This window comes from Pseudophryne corroboree, chromosome 10, assembly GCF_028390025.1.
Source record: "Pseudophryne corroboree isolate aPseCor3 chromosome 10, aPseCor3.hap2, whole genome shotgun sequence".
In the NCBI taxonomy this organism is placed as follows: domain Eukaryota; kingdom Metazoa; phylum Chordata; class Amphibia; order Anura; family Myobatrachidae; genus Pseudophryne; species Pseudophryne corroboree.
The window spans coordinates 226,857,474-226,871,184 of NC_086453.1; the positions used below are offsets into that span (position 1 = coordinate 226,857,474).

Below are 13,711 nucleotides of genomic sequence, written 5' to 3' on the forward strand. Positions count from 1 at the left end.
GCATAATCTGGAACACAGAGTTATTCATCAAATGTATTTTTTCCCCAAGTGGTATGTAAGGAGTGCTGATCAGCCTGGTAACGGGCAACTAACATAAATCCGAAAACCCTGAGTGTACGCACAAAGGTGCTATTGCTATCAGGACAGACTGTATCAGAAATGGAACAGACATGTGATGAACATTCCTGGCAAGTTGGTGAAAGTGGCTGCAGTTTTGGACGCACAGCCGCTGCCATAGAGGCCATATATTCACCATAAGGCTGGTACAGGTGTCAGTGGGGGTTCACTACGGTATGCCGGCGGTCGGGCTCCCGGCGACTAGCATACCGGCGCCGTGAGGCCGACCGCCGGCTTACCGACAGTGTGGCGAGCGCAAATGAGCCCCTTGCGGGCTCGCTGCGCTCGCCACGCTACGGGCACGGTGGCGCGCTACGCTATTTTATTCTCCCTCCAGGGGGGTCGTGGACCCCCACGAGGGAGAATAAGTGTCGGTATGCCGGCTGTCGGGATCCCGGCGCCGGTATACTGTGCGCCGGGATCCCGTCAGTCGGCATACTGAAGACCACCCGTCAGTGGTGCACCAATGGTGTTGTGCGCAGAGACGCAGAAAGTGGGTGTTAGTGCTTGCTCACTCATCTACATCTACACCAGGGGAAGGCTGATACTAGCATTTGTATATTATCTTTCCCACCACTCTGCCAACAGATGCAAGAGCAGGCCTCTAATCTGAATCATTTTACCCAGAACACAATCCGCTGCTCCTGTTTTTAAAGTGAAATAGCCTAGGCTGAATTACATTTTTAAAAGTAACTAAATCCAGGTGCTACCTATAATAAATGTCTAGAGATCCAGACTGAGACCATATTCTCCTCTGATGGCAAATAATTTTAGAAGGGTCTATTATTATAATAATAATAATAATAATAATAATAATATTCTGTTAATGACTATGACATGATGAAGGATAAATGTCTTACTAATGCTAGTTTTTTTTTCTTGCATGATGTCATACGTTTCTGCCATAAATGTCACGCCACAGTCCACCCAATAACTCCTCCTCTATCCATTAAGCTCCGCCTGTTTGTGCATCTACATTTTCCTGCACTCTTTGTTAGATAAACATGTAGTGAAGATGGAAAAGTCTTGTGCTTCTTGCGTTCTTTTACTTGAATAAAGTCACTACTGATTAGGGTGTGGGACAGACTTTGAGGATCTCGCGCAGCTGTTCTGACAGAAAAGAATACCAAGCTATATAATTTTTAAGACTTCAATCAACTTTATTTGACATTAAATTGAATTTGCTGCAGTGTTTTTTGTGTGATCATACCACATATTCATATCTGTAGGAAGCACATTAGTTATGGGGTCAGTGAAGTTTAAGCCAGGGATGGGGAACCTTTGACCCTCCAGCTGTTGGTGAACTACACATACCAGCATTCCCTGCTGCAGTTCATTATGGCGTGATGGTGCTGGATGTAGCTAATTTGCTCAGGATAATCTGTGTTTAAACATGTCTTCAACAAATGTCATTATGTGCACGTTTATTTAATCTGTGCACTTGCGATGGTTGTACTGTCCTTTATTCCAGGGGCGTTTTAAGAGAGGAGGAGGCCCGTGTGCAGCCTTCTGCTTCAGGGGCCCCCCTTCTCTCTGAATGATGCACAGAATTTAATACTTACTTCTCCGGAGTCCCCCCGGGGATGCCATCCTTCTCTGCGGCAGCGGCAATAGAGTATGAGAACAGACTCTATTGCGCATGCGCAAACCTCTGGGAACACGGCGCGGCGCCCATTTTCCCGAAGATTTTGCTAATGCGCATGAGCAAAACTCTGGAAAAATGGCCGCCGTGCCATCTTTCCGGAGTTTTCAGCAGGCGCAATAGAGTTTGTTCCCCCTAGTGTTCAAACTCTATTACGCTGCTGAGAAGGGATGGCTTCGACGGGGGACTTCAGAGAGGTAAGTATTAAGCAAGTGTGTGCGGGGTGGGCCCCCCTGGACTTGGGGGCCCTTGTGCCTCGCACACACTGCAACCCATTATAGAAACGCCAATGCTTTATTCATTACATGTTGGTGGTCATTCCGAGTTGATCGCAACCAGCAACTTTTTGCTGCTGCTGCGATCAATAGTCCACGCCTATGGGGGAGTGTATTTTAGCTTAGCAGGGCTGCGATCGCTTGTGCAGCCCTGCTAAGCTAAAAAAATTTCACTCAAAACTAGACTAGACCTGGACATACTTACCCTGTGCGATGGATCCAGCGATGATGGGCCCAGCTTTGATGTCACACCTCCGCCCTCCGTTGTCCTGGACACGCCTGCGTTTTACTCACCACTCCCCGAAAACGGCTCCAAACGGTCCGGATCCACCCATTCATGCCTCCTTCCTGTCAATCTTCTTAGCAGTCGCCGCTACGACCGCTTCCGTCGGTAGCCGCGCCGTTACCCGGCGACCCCTGTCGAAAAACCGTTGGTCTGTGTGTATCTTGCAGCCATTCCCTTTTTTTATCCCTTTTTAATGTCCTCAATGTCTTGGATGAAAAAAAAACCTGGGTAATATTGGGAAGTATGCTAACTGGAGAAGAGAACATAACTGTATAGTTCCTGACTTGCAATGTTGACTTTCTGTATCTTCCATGTTACGGCATTCGCTCATTGATTCCTATCTACAGACATGAGTAACTTGAAAGAGTGTTGCTGTTTTTGCAGGAAGCTTAAAAGGTTGTGCTTGGCTAGGGCCTATCCATTGTATTGTATTCTGTGTACATATCCAGCTCATGTTTACCGTGTTCATTATCCAATCAGATTGGGCACAGCAGCAGGATGCGATAGTAATGTAGAAGCCAGTGATTGGGCCACTTGTGCAGTGGTGTCTGTGAGGACGGGACTGCATGCTAGAGGGGCATGATGTGAGGAGGGAAACTGAGACCAGCAGTGAATTACAGAATTTGATATGGGCAGAGAAGCGATGTGAGGCATGCAGGAAGATTGTGGTGTCAGACATATCTTGTATGGATGGCAAATTTTTTTCCTATATCGTTAATTTTAGAGGTGGACTACATATTATTCTGTCAGTTACACAATGTCATAACATAATGTTTGAACATGCTATATGGGAGGAATTCAATTAGCTGTAGTAAATAACCGCAGCTAATTGATTCCACGGGGGTTATTCAATTGTCCCAGACACTGTCTGGGAGGTTTTTTTTTCATCTACCTGGAGGCAGGAGAAAAAAATTATCGAACTGACCCGTTTTCATGATAACGGCCGTGAAGACACATAGATCCTGCAACTTATCCCGGAGCCATGTGTTTTTATACGAAAATATATTGGGCACAATTGAATTCCCCCTAGGTTGTCTCTGATTCAATTTTATTCAATTTAGTGACATTCCCTCTAATGCACCTCAAAACACATGCAGGTGGCTGACAACTATCCTAAATTACTGCATCGTTTCTGGATGCACCCACACCGATGCCATGTCTTATCACCATTCAGGCCAACCAATATCTTGGACACTGACGACAGGTGGCAAAGGATGTATATAAACCCTCTCTGTCATCCATTCTTTACGCTCAAGCCCTTCCTGAGTGTGAGCAACATAGAGACTCCAGCATTTTGTAGGTGGTTCAGACAAGTGCACAGGTCTGACTGGTTGTCATTAACCTCTTCAGTGCCTGAGACGCCTGCTGTGCTAATCATTAGTATAAAGTGTGTTTATTTATTTTGCTGCCGTAAAGCCGAATCATATGAGTTCCAACTATATATTAAGTAATTTCTTCTCTTTTGATATCTCATGGCCTGCCTGTGTATGTGGTACTGCAAGCTATGCTGAACTTATATTTCCGTTGAGATTTGTCATTTAACAATTCACTACTAGATTGTAAGCTTGTGAATAGGACCCTCTTACCGCTTTGTCTGTTAAAACCCAATCTTGTCATATTAATGTTTTGTTCCCAATTGTAAAGCGCAAAGTAATATGCTGGCATTCAATAAATATCTGATGATGATAATATAAATAATATCATCTTGTGATACCACTGACCTCCACAAAATGGCTGTCTGTATGTTGAGCAGATAACAGGTGCTTTTCAGACACTTTTGCTACCTGACAGATGGGAGGATTACAGCTAAAAGCCTTTTTTTCCCCATATAATTAAAAAAGTGTCTCAGGTGTCCATGAACCCCTGAAGCACTGTGACCATAGCAATTTCTGCACCATCTCAGAGAGCGCCAGAAAGAATTGGCATCTTCTCCAGTTAGGTTCGTGAAGCTAATTAGTTTGACCTTGTGTTGCCAAGTCTATTTCAATGCCAAAGTTCTCATGTGTATTAGAGGTTAAATTTGAACGGTCCTCTGCAGACCTTTCCATCCTAAGTGGAGAATACAAGGTGGACTGTGTGAAAGGAAGAGGAGATCCGGAGATTTTATCGTTAAGTGAAGAGCATTAAAGATAGGATTTACAGCTGCGCCTCCATTTATTTATTTATTACTCCCCCCCCCCCACCTCGCTCACTGAATTCTAATGAGCTAATTAGCAGATTCCCGTGGGACGTGAGATTGTGAGCGGGAAGGGGGCAGGGGGGATAAGAAGGAAAGGAAGAGGGGAGCGGTAGAGGGGGACAGCGGAGAGGTGACGGGAGCTCATTAGGAGGTATCAGCCTATTCTAGCAGCCTACGGCAGGGTCTAGGAAGCAGTGCATCAGGCGGGAAAAGGGATTATAGAGCTGACAAGGGTTCTGGTAGCCAGAAAAGCCATGCTGAACAATCCCTCCTTAACCCACCTGCTGCCAAAGCAGATAAACTATAACTGTGCTTATCTCTAGCAGGTCTGGGAAACTTGTTACTGTCAGGTTCCCTCCACTATTATTCATTGACATTCACAAAGTTGATCTTAAGAATTCAGTGTTTTGTCTGAAGAGCTTACATTTTATTTATGCATGACAGATTTGTGTCCTAGGCTGCTTTCCAAGAACTGCGACAAGCTGAACTCTCATGTTCTACATGTGTGGCATGATATTGAGTAGTATTTTGTGGGATGGATGGCAATTGTATTGACGTCATGCAAAATGATTAGGTAACTTGCATAACCAACTGATTTAGATCAACTTATTTGTATGGTTGGAGATTGTGGTGACAATAATGGATAAGTGTGAAGTGTACCTATCACCTTACAGTTAAGGTCTCAGACTGAACCAGCTGCTTATTCACTAGTAACATTTTACATCACTGAGTCATAAAGTGTCGTACCTCATGCATCAGTGCTAAAGCATTCATGGATGCGCATGAATTTACACGCTAAGTGTGCGCCATAATTGGTGATGTAAAAGCCACATATTCTGTTGGGACTGTTTCTTGCTAACTTCCGATTAGCTACATGAACGCTCTTTGGGCCTAATTCAGCATGGAATGCAGCTACAAATACGTTCGCATGCTGAATCTTTCTGGAGTGTGCACACACGCAGAAGCCGCACTGCGTGTGCACACACGGTGACATGCAATGGCATCTCACATGTGCGAACGCCTCTGCCTTATTGACAGGCAGAGGCGTTCACGGGGCGAGAGGGGGTGTCATGGTGGCATTTTAGGGGCATTGGGGGGTATTGTCCGGACAAAACAGACGTGTCCGAACTGTTTGCGGGGCGGGTGACTGCTGCAACCTGAAATTTGGCGGCCGTCCGTCTGCCTTAGTAGCTAGACTGCGTAGGCCAGGCCTGGCCAACCTGTGGCTCTCCAGATGTTGTGAAACTACACATACCAGCATGCCTTGCCACAGTTTTAGCATTCCCTAATAGCAAAACTGTGGCAAAGTATGATGGGACTTGTAGTTTTACAACAGCTGGAGAGACACAGGTTGGCCAGGCCTGGCGTAGGCAATGGGCAACCCCAAACATGTGAGAGCATCACAGTCTTGTGATGCGTTCGCTTGTTTGCGCGGGGGGGGGGGGGTCTGGAGGACCCAGCATGCGGGTGGACTTGCCCTGTGCTGGGTGTCCCCCCACATGTCAGGGTAAGGGTTCGTACTGTAGGTGTGCGATTTTTCGCACATCTTCAACCCATGCTGAATTAGACCCTTACTTTTGCACTGAAGTGAAATACATAAGTTTGTGGAATTTAAGTAAGATGTGAGGGAGGGAAGACTCACATTAGGGGAGATGTGTCAAGCTTTGGAGAGAGTTAAAGTGTGTGTGTGGGGGGGGGGGGAATAAAGTACCAACCAGTCAGCTTATAGCTGCCATTTTACAGGCTGACTGAAAAATGACAGAAGCTGATTGGTTGGTAGTTTATCTCCATGGCCATAAGGAGGGCAGTGCATCCGGTTCCGTCACACTGGGTGGACTGCCCTTGGTGTGGCACCCTCGCTGCCTCTGCATCTTGCTAGCAGGGTGCCTTTGAGCACCCTGCGGCGCATATAACTGCCGCAGTGCCAGCTGGTGTGTCCTTTGGACACTCTGACCCCACACCCTGCAGGTGATGCTTGGGGCGATGCAGTTGTGTGTTGCATACTATGAATTGGGGGCCACTACACTGTGGCCTGCTATGAATTGGAGGGGGTACAGTGTAGCATGCTATGAATTGGGAGGGGGCACTGCAGTGTGGCATGCTATGAATTGGGGGAGCACTGCAGTGTGGCATGCTATGAATTGGGGGGCACTGCAGTGTGGTATGCTAGGTATTGGGGGGGCTCTACAGTGTGGCATGCTATGAATTGGGGGGCACTACAGTGTGGCATGCTATGAATTGGGGGGCACTACAGTGTGGCATACTATGATTTGGGGCCAGGGATGTGGCAAGTTCTCATTGGCATTGAAATGTCATGTTTGGCAATCTGGTTGCGCATGGGGAGGTCTGAGGGGCATTGAAGTATGGTGGTCAATACAAGCTTTCATATATTTTGGTTGGGGACAATAATCTGGTGCCTGAACTTTCAATTTGGCTCTGAGATTTTACATACTGTTGCCTACCCCTGGAACAGGCTGTTTTCTTATTAAGATTAGTTCAGCGCGATAAGTCATTGTCTCCACCATATATAGGATATAGGTACACTTAAATGTGTATTTTATTCAGCATTGCCATAGGAACACTTAGTGATAGTGTAAAAGGTCACACTTATGTTTGTGTTAAACATACAGTATGTATATACTGTAAACCTGGGGATTCAGTATGTATTACCGGCGGGCAGGTTGCTGGCTGTCAATATCCGACAGCGGCATCCCACACGCCAGAATGCCGGCAGCGGTGTGAGCTCATGCTGCGCTCTCCAAGCTGCGGGCTCTGATCTATTCCCACTGTATGGGTTTCGGCATCGGTATCCTGACCGCCGGCAAATTAAATGCATCCCGAACCTAGTGCCGGTTTCTTCTGAACACAGATGACAAAACATAATCAAATTTAGAATAATACGTTTGTGGATTAGATTATGCTATATTAGATGCCAAATATAGGCTACTGTTTTGGTGTAGCCATAATAAAGTATGTAATAAATATGTAATATCTCAAACATGGACAACATGTAGGTAAATGAAAAACAGATCTAAATTGAAAAATTGAACCATCCTTCTCCAAAACAATAAAAGTGAATAGAGAAAGCACATTTTCTGCAGGAGCAATGTGTGTGGGAAATGGGTGCTACCTGCCAGCAGTGTGGTATGGTGCAGTGTGCTGCCAGGGGATAACTCTGCCGCATCTCCCTTATATTTCCCATAAGGATACATTTCAGTCCCCCTCCTTTACATCTTCCTACTGAAGGTAACATTAATCTCCATTCGACCTCTGGACCAGTCTTCCACCCTGTGATCCATGAGATTATACACACACAGAACTGGTAATCACCTCATAAACTGCTTACAAACCAGCAATATTTACATAATACAGTGCACTTTGGCAGTGCTGGGAGAGGATTGTACCCAAGAGGGATTAAAACGCTGGGCACTGTCTATAGAGACTCTTCTCCCTCCCCCTACTAATCTAGATGCGGGTACAGTTGGCGATGATGTCTGTTTTAAATAGAGGATATCGCTCAGTGACTATTTAAAAGGGCAGGTGTGTGATGTGGGGGTGGGGTGAGAAAAAGAACAGATAATATCAAGTCTGTAGTTTTATCCTACAGAAATCCGTAGCCAGACTAACCCAAAATGCTGGTAATGTGAAGACAGTCTGATCCAATTAAGGGGGGTCTTATACACAGATTAGCTCTGCTCCTGTCACAGCGCTGGCCTTGGTGCTGGAGGGCTATTTTGTGCCAATAGGTGGGGGCTTAGCAGGGGGATAAGTGATTTAAAGGGCACTGTCTAGCTTGTGTGCAGTTCATAGGGTCCATATTCAGGGGACCAGAGTTCAGTTTGAAGCCCGGTATTCTGCTTTCCACCCATGCAGACCATGTGCTGTGTGTTGCATCGACAAAGATGGGGTTCCCAAATCACGTGAGTAACCCTGTGGCTTCTGGAAGGTTGCTGTGTGCTGCTGTATGCCTTATGGTTAATTCAGTTTAACCTTTCATAAGCCAAGTAACTAAGGACAAGAATTTGAAATCCTTTTTTAAATCATCAATGATCTTCTAGTTGCATACATAACAATAATCTGTATAAATGACTCGAATGTTTTAAGTGTTTGTCAGATTGCGCTAGGTTTGCAAAGCCCTTTTACATACATGACTGAGTTTTTGAGAAGTTTTGAAGCTTCTTCTTGTAGAAGCCATCAGATTCTGTACTGTAGGTGTGTGCTGCCTCTGCTCACTCATCCAGCAAGCAAAGAGATTGTAGAGGCTTTTACCATAAACATTTGGCAGCTACAAAGTCATTTCAGGACTTCAAACTACGGAGGGGATAAGAGGCCGCTCCCAGCGTCCCTTACCATGAAATATTAGATCTGTAATTACTGGAAGGGGAATGATTCTCCTTGTCATGCCTGATAACCCCACAGAAATAATAATGATTTAGCGCTCTCCATCCAGTGATCCCAAAGCAATTGATAGACGTTGTTCTTTGCCGGTTTTAATTGGTGCTCATTAAATTTACTTCACTTCTTCAACCATGCGACGGCGAGATTCTAGAGTCCTACAGAATTACAGGGTGGAAATAATGTTACACGTTGTCTATGTATACCCATACGTTCCTATACATGAATGTGTATGTTCAGCTGTATGTGTTTTTTGCCTAGAAATTACTAGGACTACTATTAAACACAGGATTGGGAAACTATTCTTGCACTGTATAGCATTTATGCATTAAGTGTAGTACTTGGAGTTAGTGAGATGGATGAACTTGGCTTGAAGTTTTTTTTTTATATATGACTGAGATCTATAGCTTTTACCTTCATTGAAAATCTATTTTGTTTAATAGTTTGTTGCCACTGTAACATTTTCATGCTAGTAATGTTATTGTATTGTACAGCAAAGCTTAAATGCTGCTGCATTTTACAATATCTAAATAGGGACAAACATTTTGGTAAATCTCTATTACATCCAAAGATAAATCATGGAATCACCTAATTGAAGATATGGATAGCTATTTTTCAGCTTGTTTGTTTGTTCTCTGTACTCTCAGCATCATAGTGCAGAAGGTGTAGTATAACTACCATAATAAAGGTTGCTAATCTCTGCTAGTCAGCACATGCACTAGTTTCTTTCCAGCCTGTAGTGTTCCAGGTTTAGTGTGTGGTGACATTAGTTTTGTTCTCTAGACTCTGTACTAGTATTCAGGAAGATAAACCAAGTTCGAGTCATCTCAACAAGTTCTAACTTAAATTGATTCTCCCAGTAGTGATCACAGCTCAAATGGAGAGACAAGCGTCAAGCTGTACTGGAGCCAGAGATCGTCGGAGGTGCGGGGTGCTGGACGATCTAGGACGTTTTTGATTTTTTTAAAGGGGCAATCACTTACTAGGCATATGTCTTGTAAGTGATTGCCCCTTTAAAAAAAAAATAAAAAAAAAATCAGAGATTGGGCAGCATCCTACACCTCCGATGATCTCTGGCTCCAGTACATCTCACCAATGGTGTTTTTTAATTATTCGAAAATATTAAAGTGTTTAACAATACTAAAAAAAAAATATATTTACAATTAAAAATATTACCATCAAACTGCAAACCGTCGGTGCATGTTTTAATTGGGTTCCATTGATGATTGTGCTGTGAACTTGTTCCTGGCCTTCCAAGAGATGAAATTTGATCATATTTCAAACAAGATCTATACCCCTGAATATTGGTCCAGCCCATAAAATTATGTGAGTATGAATTTCAGAGCCGCCCTTTTACCTTAAAAACCATTCACTGCTTTCAGCATGACAGCTCCTACTTAGTAGAATACATACAGGCATATAGGTTGCATACGATAAAAATGTTTTTGTGTTTCCTTACTAATGTTTTAATTTCCTATTACAGCCGTGAGAACGACCTCTCAAGCATCATCTCCAACCTTCACCAGAGCCACCAATTCGTAATGCCAGAGAACCAGAGTAAGAGAAACAGTCATCAGCTGAGCTTCTCATCCACCGGTAAGGACATCCCTGATATCTCTATGTGTACACTCTGGAAAACTTACTCCCTCGGCTTATCTGGCATGTGAAGGTGTCTGCATTACCTGATATAAGGGAGTACATCTATACTGGAAATGGCTGGTTAACTGGACGCCAAAACAACTGGTGAAGTTTTATCTAGATTTCCTTTTCTCCCAGACAAACCATACTGGCAGGCTGCACACCTTTCAGAGTGGAGAATATACTGTAGTTCAATCACTGAGCAAGAAAAGTTGAGGCATCGAAGACCACTTATATATTTATTACTTGTTCATAAAATTATAGATGAGAGGTAGGGTTAAAACTGTTGGATAAAGATGATATTGGCACTGTAGTGGATAAGGGCTGTTGGGCACGTAGCAGATAAGAGAGGTCGGGGCTGTTGGACAGGGTAAGCGGATAGAAAGGTTGGTGCTGTTGTGCTGCAGGGTAGCGGATAGAGAGGTCAGGGTTGTTGGAAAGATAGTGGATAGAGAGGTCAGGGTTGTTGGGCAGGTAGTGGATAGAGAGGTCAGGGTTGTTGGGCAGGTAGCGGATAGAGAGGTCGGGGCTGTTGGACAGGGTAGTGGATATAGAGGTCAGGGTTGTTGGGCAGGGTAGTGGATAGAGAGGTCAGGTTGGTTGGACAGGGTAGCGGATAGAGAGGTCAGGGCTTTTGTTTAGGGTAGCAGATAGAGAGGTCAGGATTGTTGGGCAGGTAGCGGATAGAGTGGTCGGGGCTGTTGGACAGGGTAAGCGGATAGAAAGGTTGGTGCTGTTGTGCAGGGTAGCGGATAGAGAGGCCAGGGTTGTTGGGCAGATAGTGGATAGAGAGGTCAGGGTTGTTGGGCAGATAGTGGATAGAGAGGTCAGGGTTGTTGGGCAGGGTAGTGGATAGAGAGGTCAGGGCTGTTGGACAGGGTAGCGGATAGAGAGGTCAGGGCTTTTGTTTAGGGTAGCGGATAAAGAGGTCAGGGCTGTTGGGCAGGTAGCGGATAGAGAGGTCAGGGCTGTTGAGCAGGGTAGTGGATAGAGAGGTCAAGGTTGTTGGGCAGGGTAGTGGATAGAGAGGTCAGGGCTGTTGGGCAGGGTAGTGGATAGAGAGGTCGGGACTGTTGTGTAGGGTAGCGGATACAGAGGTCGGGGTTGTTGGGTAGGGTAGTGGATAGAGAGATCAGGTTTGTTGGGCAGGTAGTGGATAGAGAGGTCAGGGTTGTTGGGCAGGTAGCGGATAGAGAGGTCGGGGCTGTTGGACAGGGTAGTGGATAGAGAGGTCTGGGTTGTTGGGCAGGGTAGTGGATAGAGAGGTCAGGGCTGTTGGACAGGGTAGCGGATAGAGAGGTCAGGGCTTTTGTTTAGGGTAGCAGATAGAGAGGTCAGGATTGTTGGGCAGGTAGTGGATAGAGTGGTCGGGGCTGTTGGACAGGGTAAGCGGATAGAAAGGTTGGTGCTGTTGTGCAGGGTAGCGGATATAGAGGCCAGGGTTGTTGGGCAGATAGTGATTAGAGAGGTCAGGGTTGTTGGGCAGATAGTGGATAGAGAGGTCAGGGTTGTTGGGCAGGTAGTGGATAGAGAGGTCAAGGTTGTTGGGGAGGGTGGAGAATATACTGTAGTTCAATCACTGAGCAAGAAAAGTTGAGGCATCGAAGACCACTTAAATATTTATTACTTGTTCATAAAATTATAGATGAGAGGTAGGGTTAAAACTGTTGGATAAAGATGATATTGGCACTGTAGTGGATAAGGGCTGTTGGGCACGTAGCAGATAGAGAGGTCGGGGCTGTTGGGCAGGGTAAATGGATAGAGAGGTCGGGGCTGTTGGGCAGGGTAAGTGGATAGAGAGGTCGGGGCTGTTGGGCAGGGTAGGCGGATAGAGAGATTGGGGCTGTTGTGCAGGGTAGCGGATAGAGAGGTCAGGATTGTTGGGCAGGTAGCGGATAGAGTGGTCGGGGCTGTTGGACAGGGTAAGCGGATAGAAAGGTTGGTGCTGTTGTGCTGCAGGGTAGCAGATAGAGAGGTCAGGGTTGTTGGGCAGATAGTGGATAGAGAGGTCAGGGTTGTTGGGCAGGTAGTGGATAGAGAGGTCAGGGTTGTTGGGCAGGTAGCGGATAGAGAGGTCGGGGCTGTTGGACAGGGTAGTGGATAGAGAGGTCAGGGTTGTTGGGCAGGGTAGTGGATAGAGAGGTCAGGGTGGTTGGACAGGGTAGCGGATAGAGAGGTCAGGGCTTTTGTTTAGGGTAGCAGATAGAGAGGTCAGGATTGTTGGGCAGGTAGCGGATAGAGTGGTCGGGGCTGTTGGACAGGGTAAGCGGATAGAAAGGTTGGTGCTGTTGTGCAGGGTAGCGGATAGAGAGGCCAGGGTTGTTGGGCAGATAGTGGATAGAGAGGTCAGGGTTGTTGGGCAGATAGTGGATAGAGAGGTCAGGGTTGTTGGGCAGGTAGTGGATAGAGAGGTCAGGGTTGTTGGGCAGGGTAGTGGATAGAGAGGTCAGGGCTGTTGGACAGGGTAGCGGATAGAGAGGTCAGGGCTTTTGTTTAGGGTAGCGGATAAAGAGGTCAGGGCTGTTGGGCAGGTGCAGATAGAGAGGTCGGGGCTGTTGAGCAGGGTAGTGGATAGAGAGGTCAAGGTTGTTGGGCAGGGTAGTGGATAGAGAGGTCAGGGCTGTTGGGCAGGGTAGTGGATAGAGAGGTCGGGACTGTTGTGTAGGGTAGCGGATACAGAGGTCGGGGTTGTTGGGTAGGGTAGTGGATAGAGAGGTCAGGTTTGTTGGGCAGGTAGTGGATAGAGAGGTCAGGGTTGTTGGGCAGTTAGCGGATAGAGAGGTCGGGGCTGTTGGACAGGGTAGTGGCTAGAGAGGTCTGGGTTGTTGGGCAGGGTAGTGGATAGAGAGGTCAGGGCTGTTGGACAGGGTAGCGGATAGAGAGGTCAGGGCTTTTGTTTAGGGTAGCGGATACAGAGGTCGGGGTTGTTGGGTAGGGTAGTGGATAGAGAGGTCAGGGTTGTTGGGCAGGTAGTGGATAGAGAGGTCAGGGTTGTTGGGCAGGTAGCGGATAGAGAGGTCGGGGCTGTTGGACAGGGTAGTGGATAGAGAGGTCTGGGTTGTTGGGCAGGGTAGTGGATAGAGAGGTCAGGGCTGTTGGACAGGGTAGCGGATAGAGAGGTCAGGGCTTTTGTTTAGGGTAGCGGATACAGAGGTCGGGGTTGTTGGGTAGGGTAGTGG

At 46.3% G+C, this 13,711-nt stretch overlaps 1 protein-coding gene across 4 annotated transcripts in view; it reads left to right on the plus strand.

Moving 5' to 3' along the window:
• SAMD11 (sterile alpha motif domain containing 11) overlaps window positions 1-13,711 on the plus strand; it is a 229,184-nt gene that overhangs the window by 125,346 nt on the left and 90,127 nt on the right. For all 4 annotated transcript variants that reach the window (XM_063943120.1, XM_063943121.1, XM_063943122.1 and 1 more), the window contains exon 5: window positions 10,378-10,490. In XM_063943120.1, the coding sequence (XP_063799190.1) occupies window positions 10,378-10,490 (113 nt within the window). The remainder of the gene's footprint in view (window positions 1-10,377; window positions 10,491-13,711) is intronic.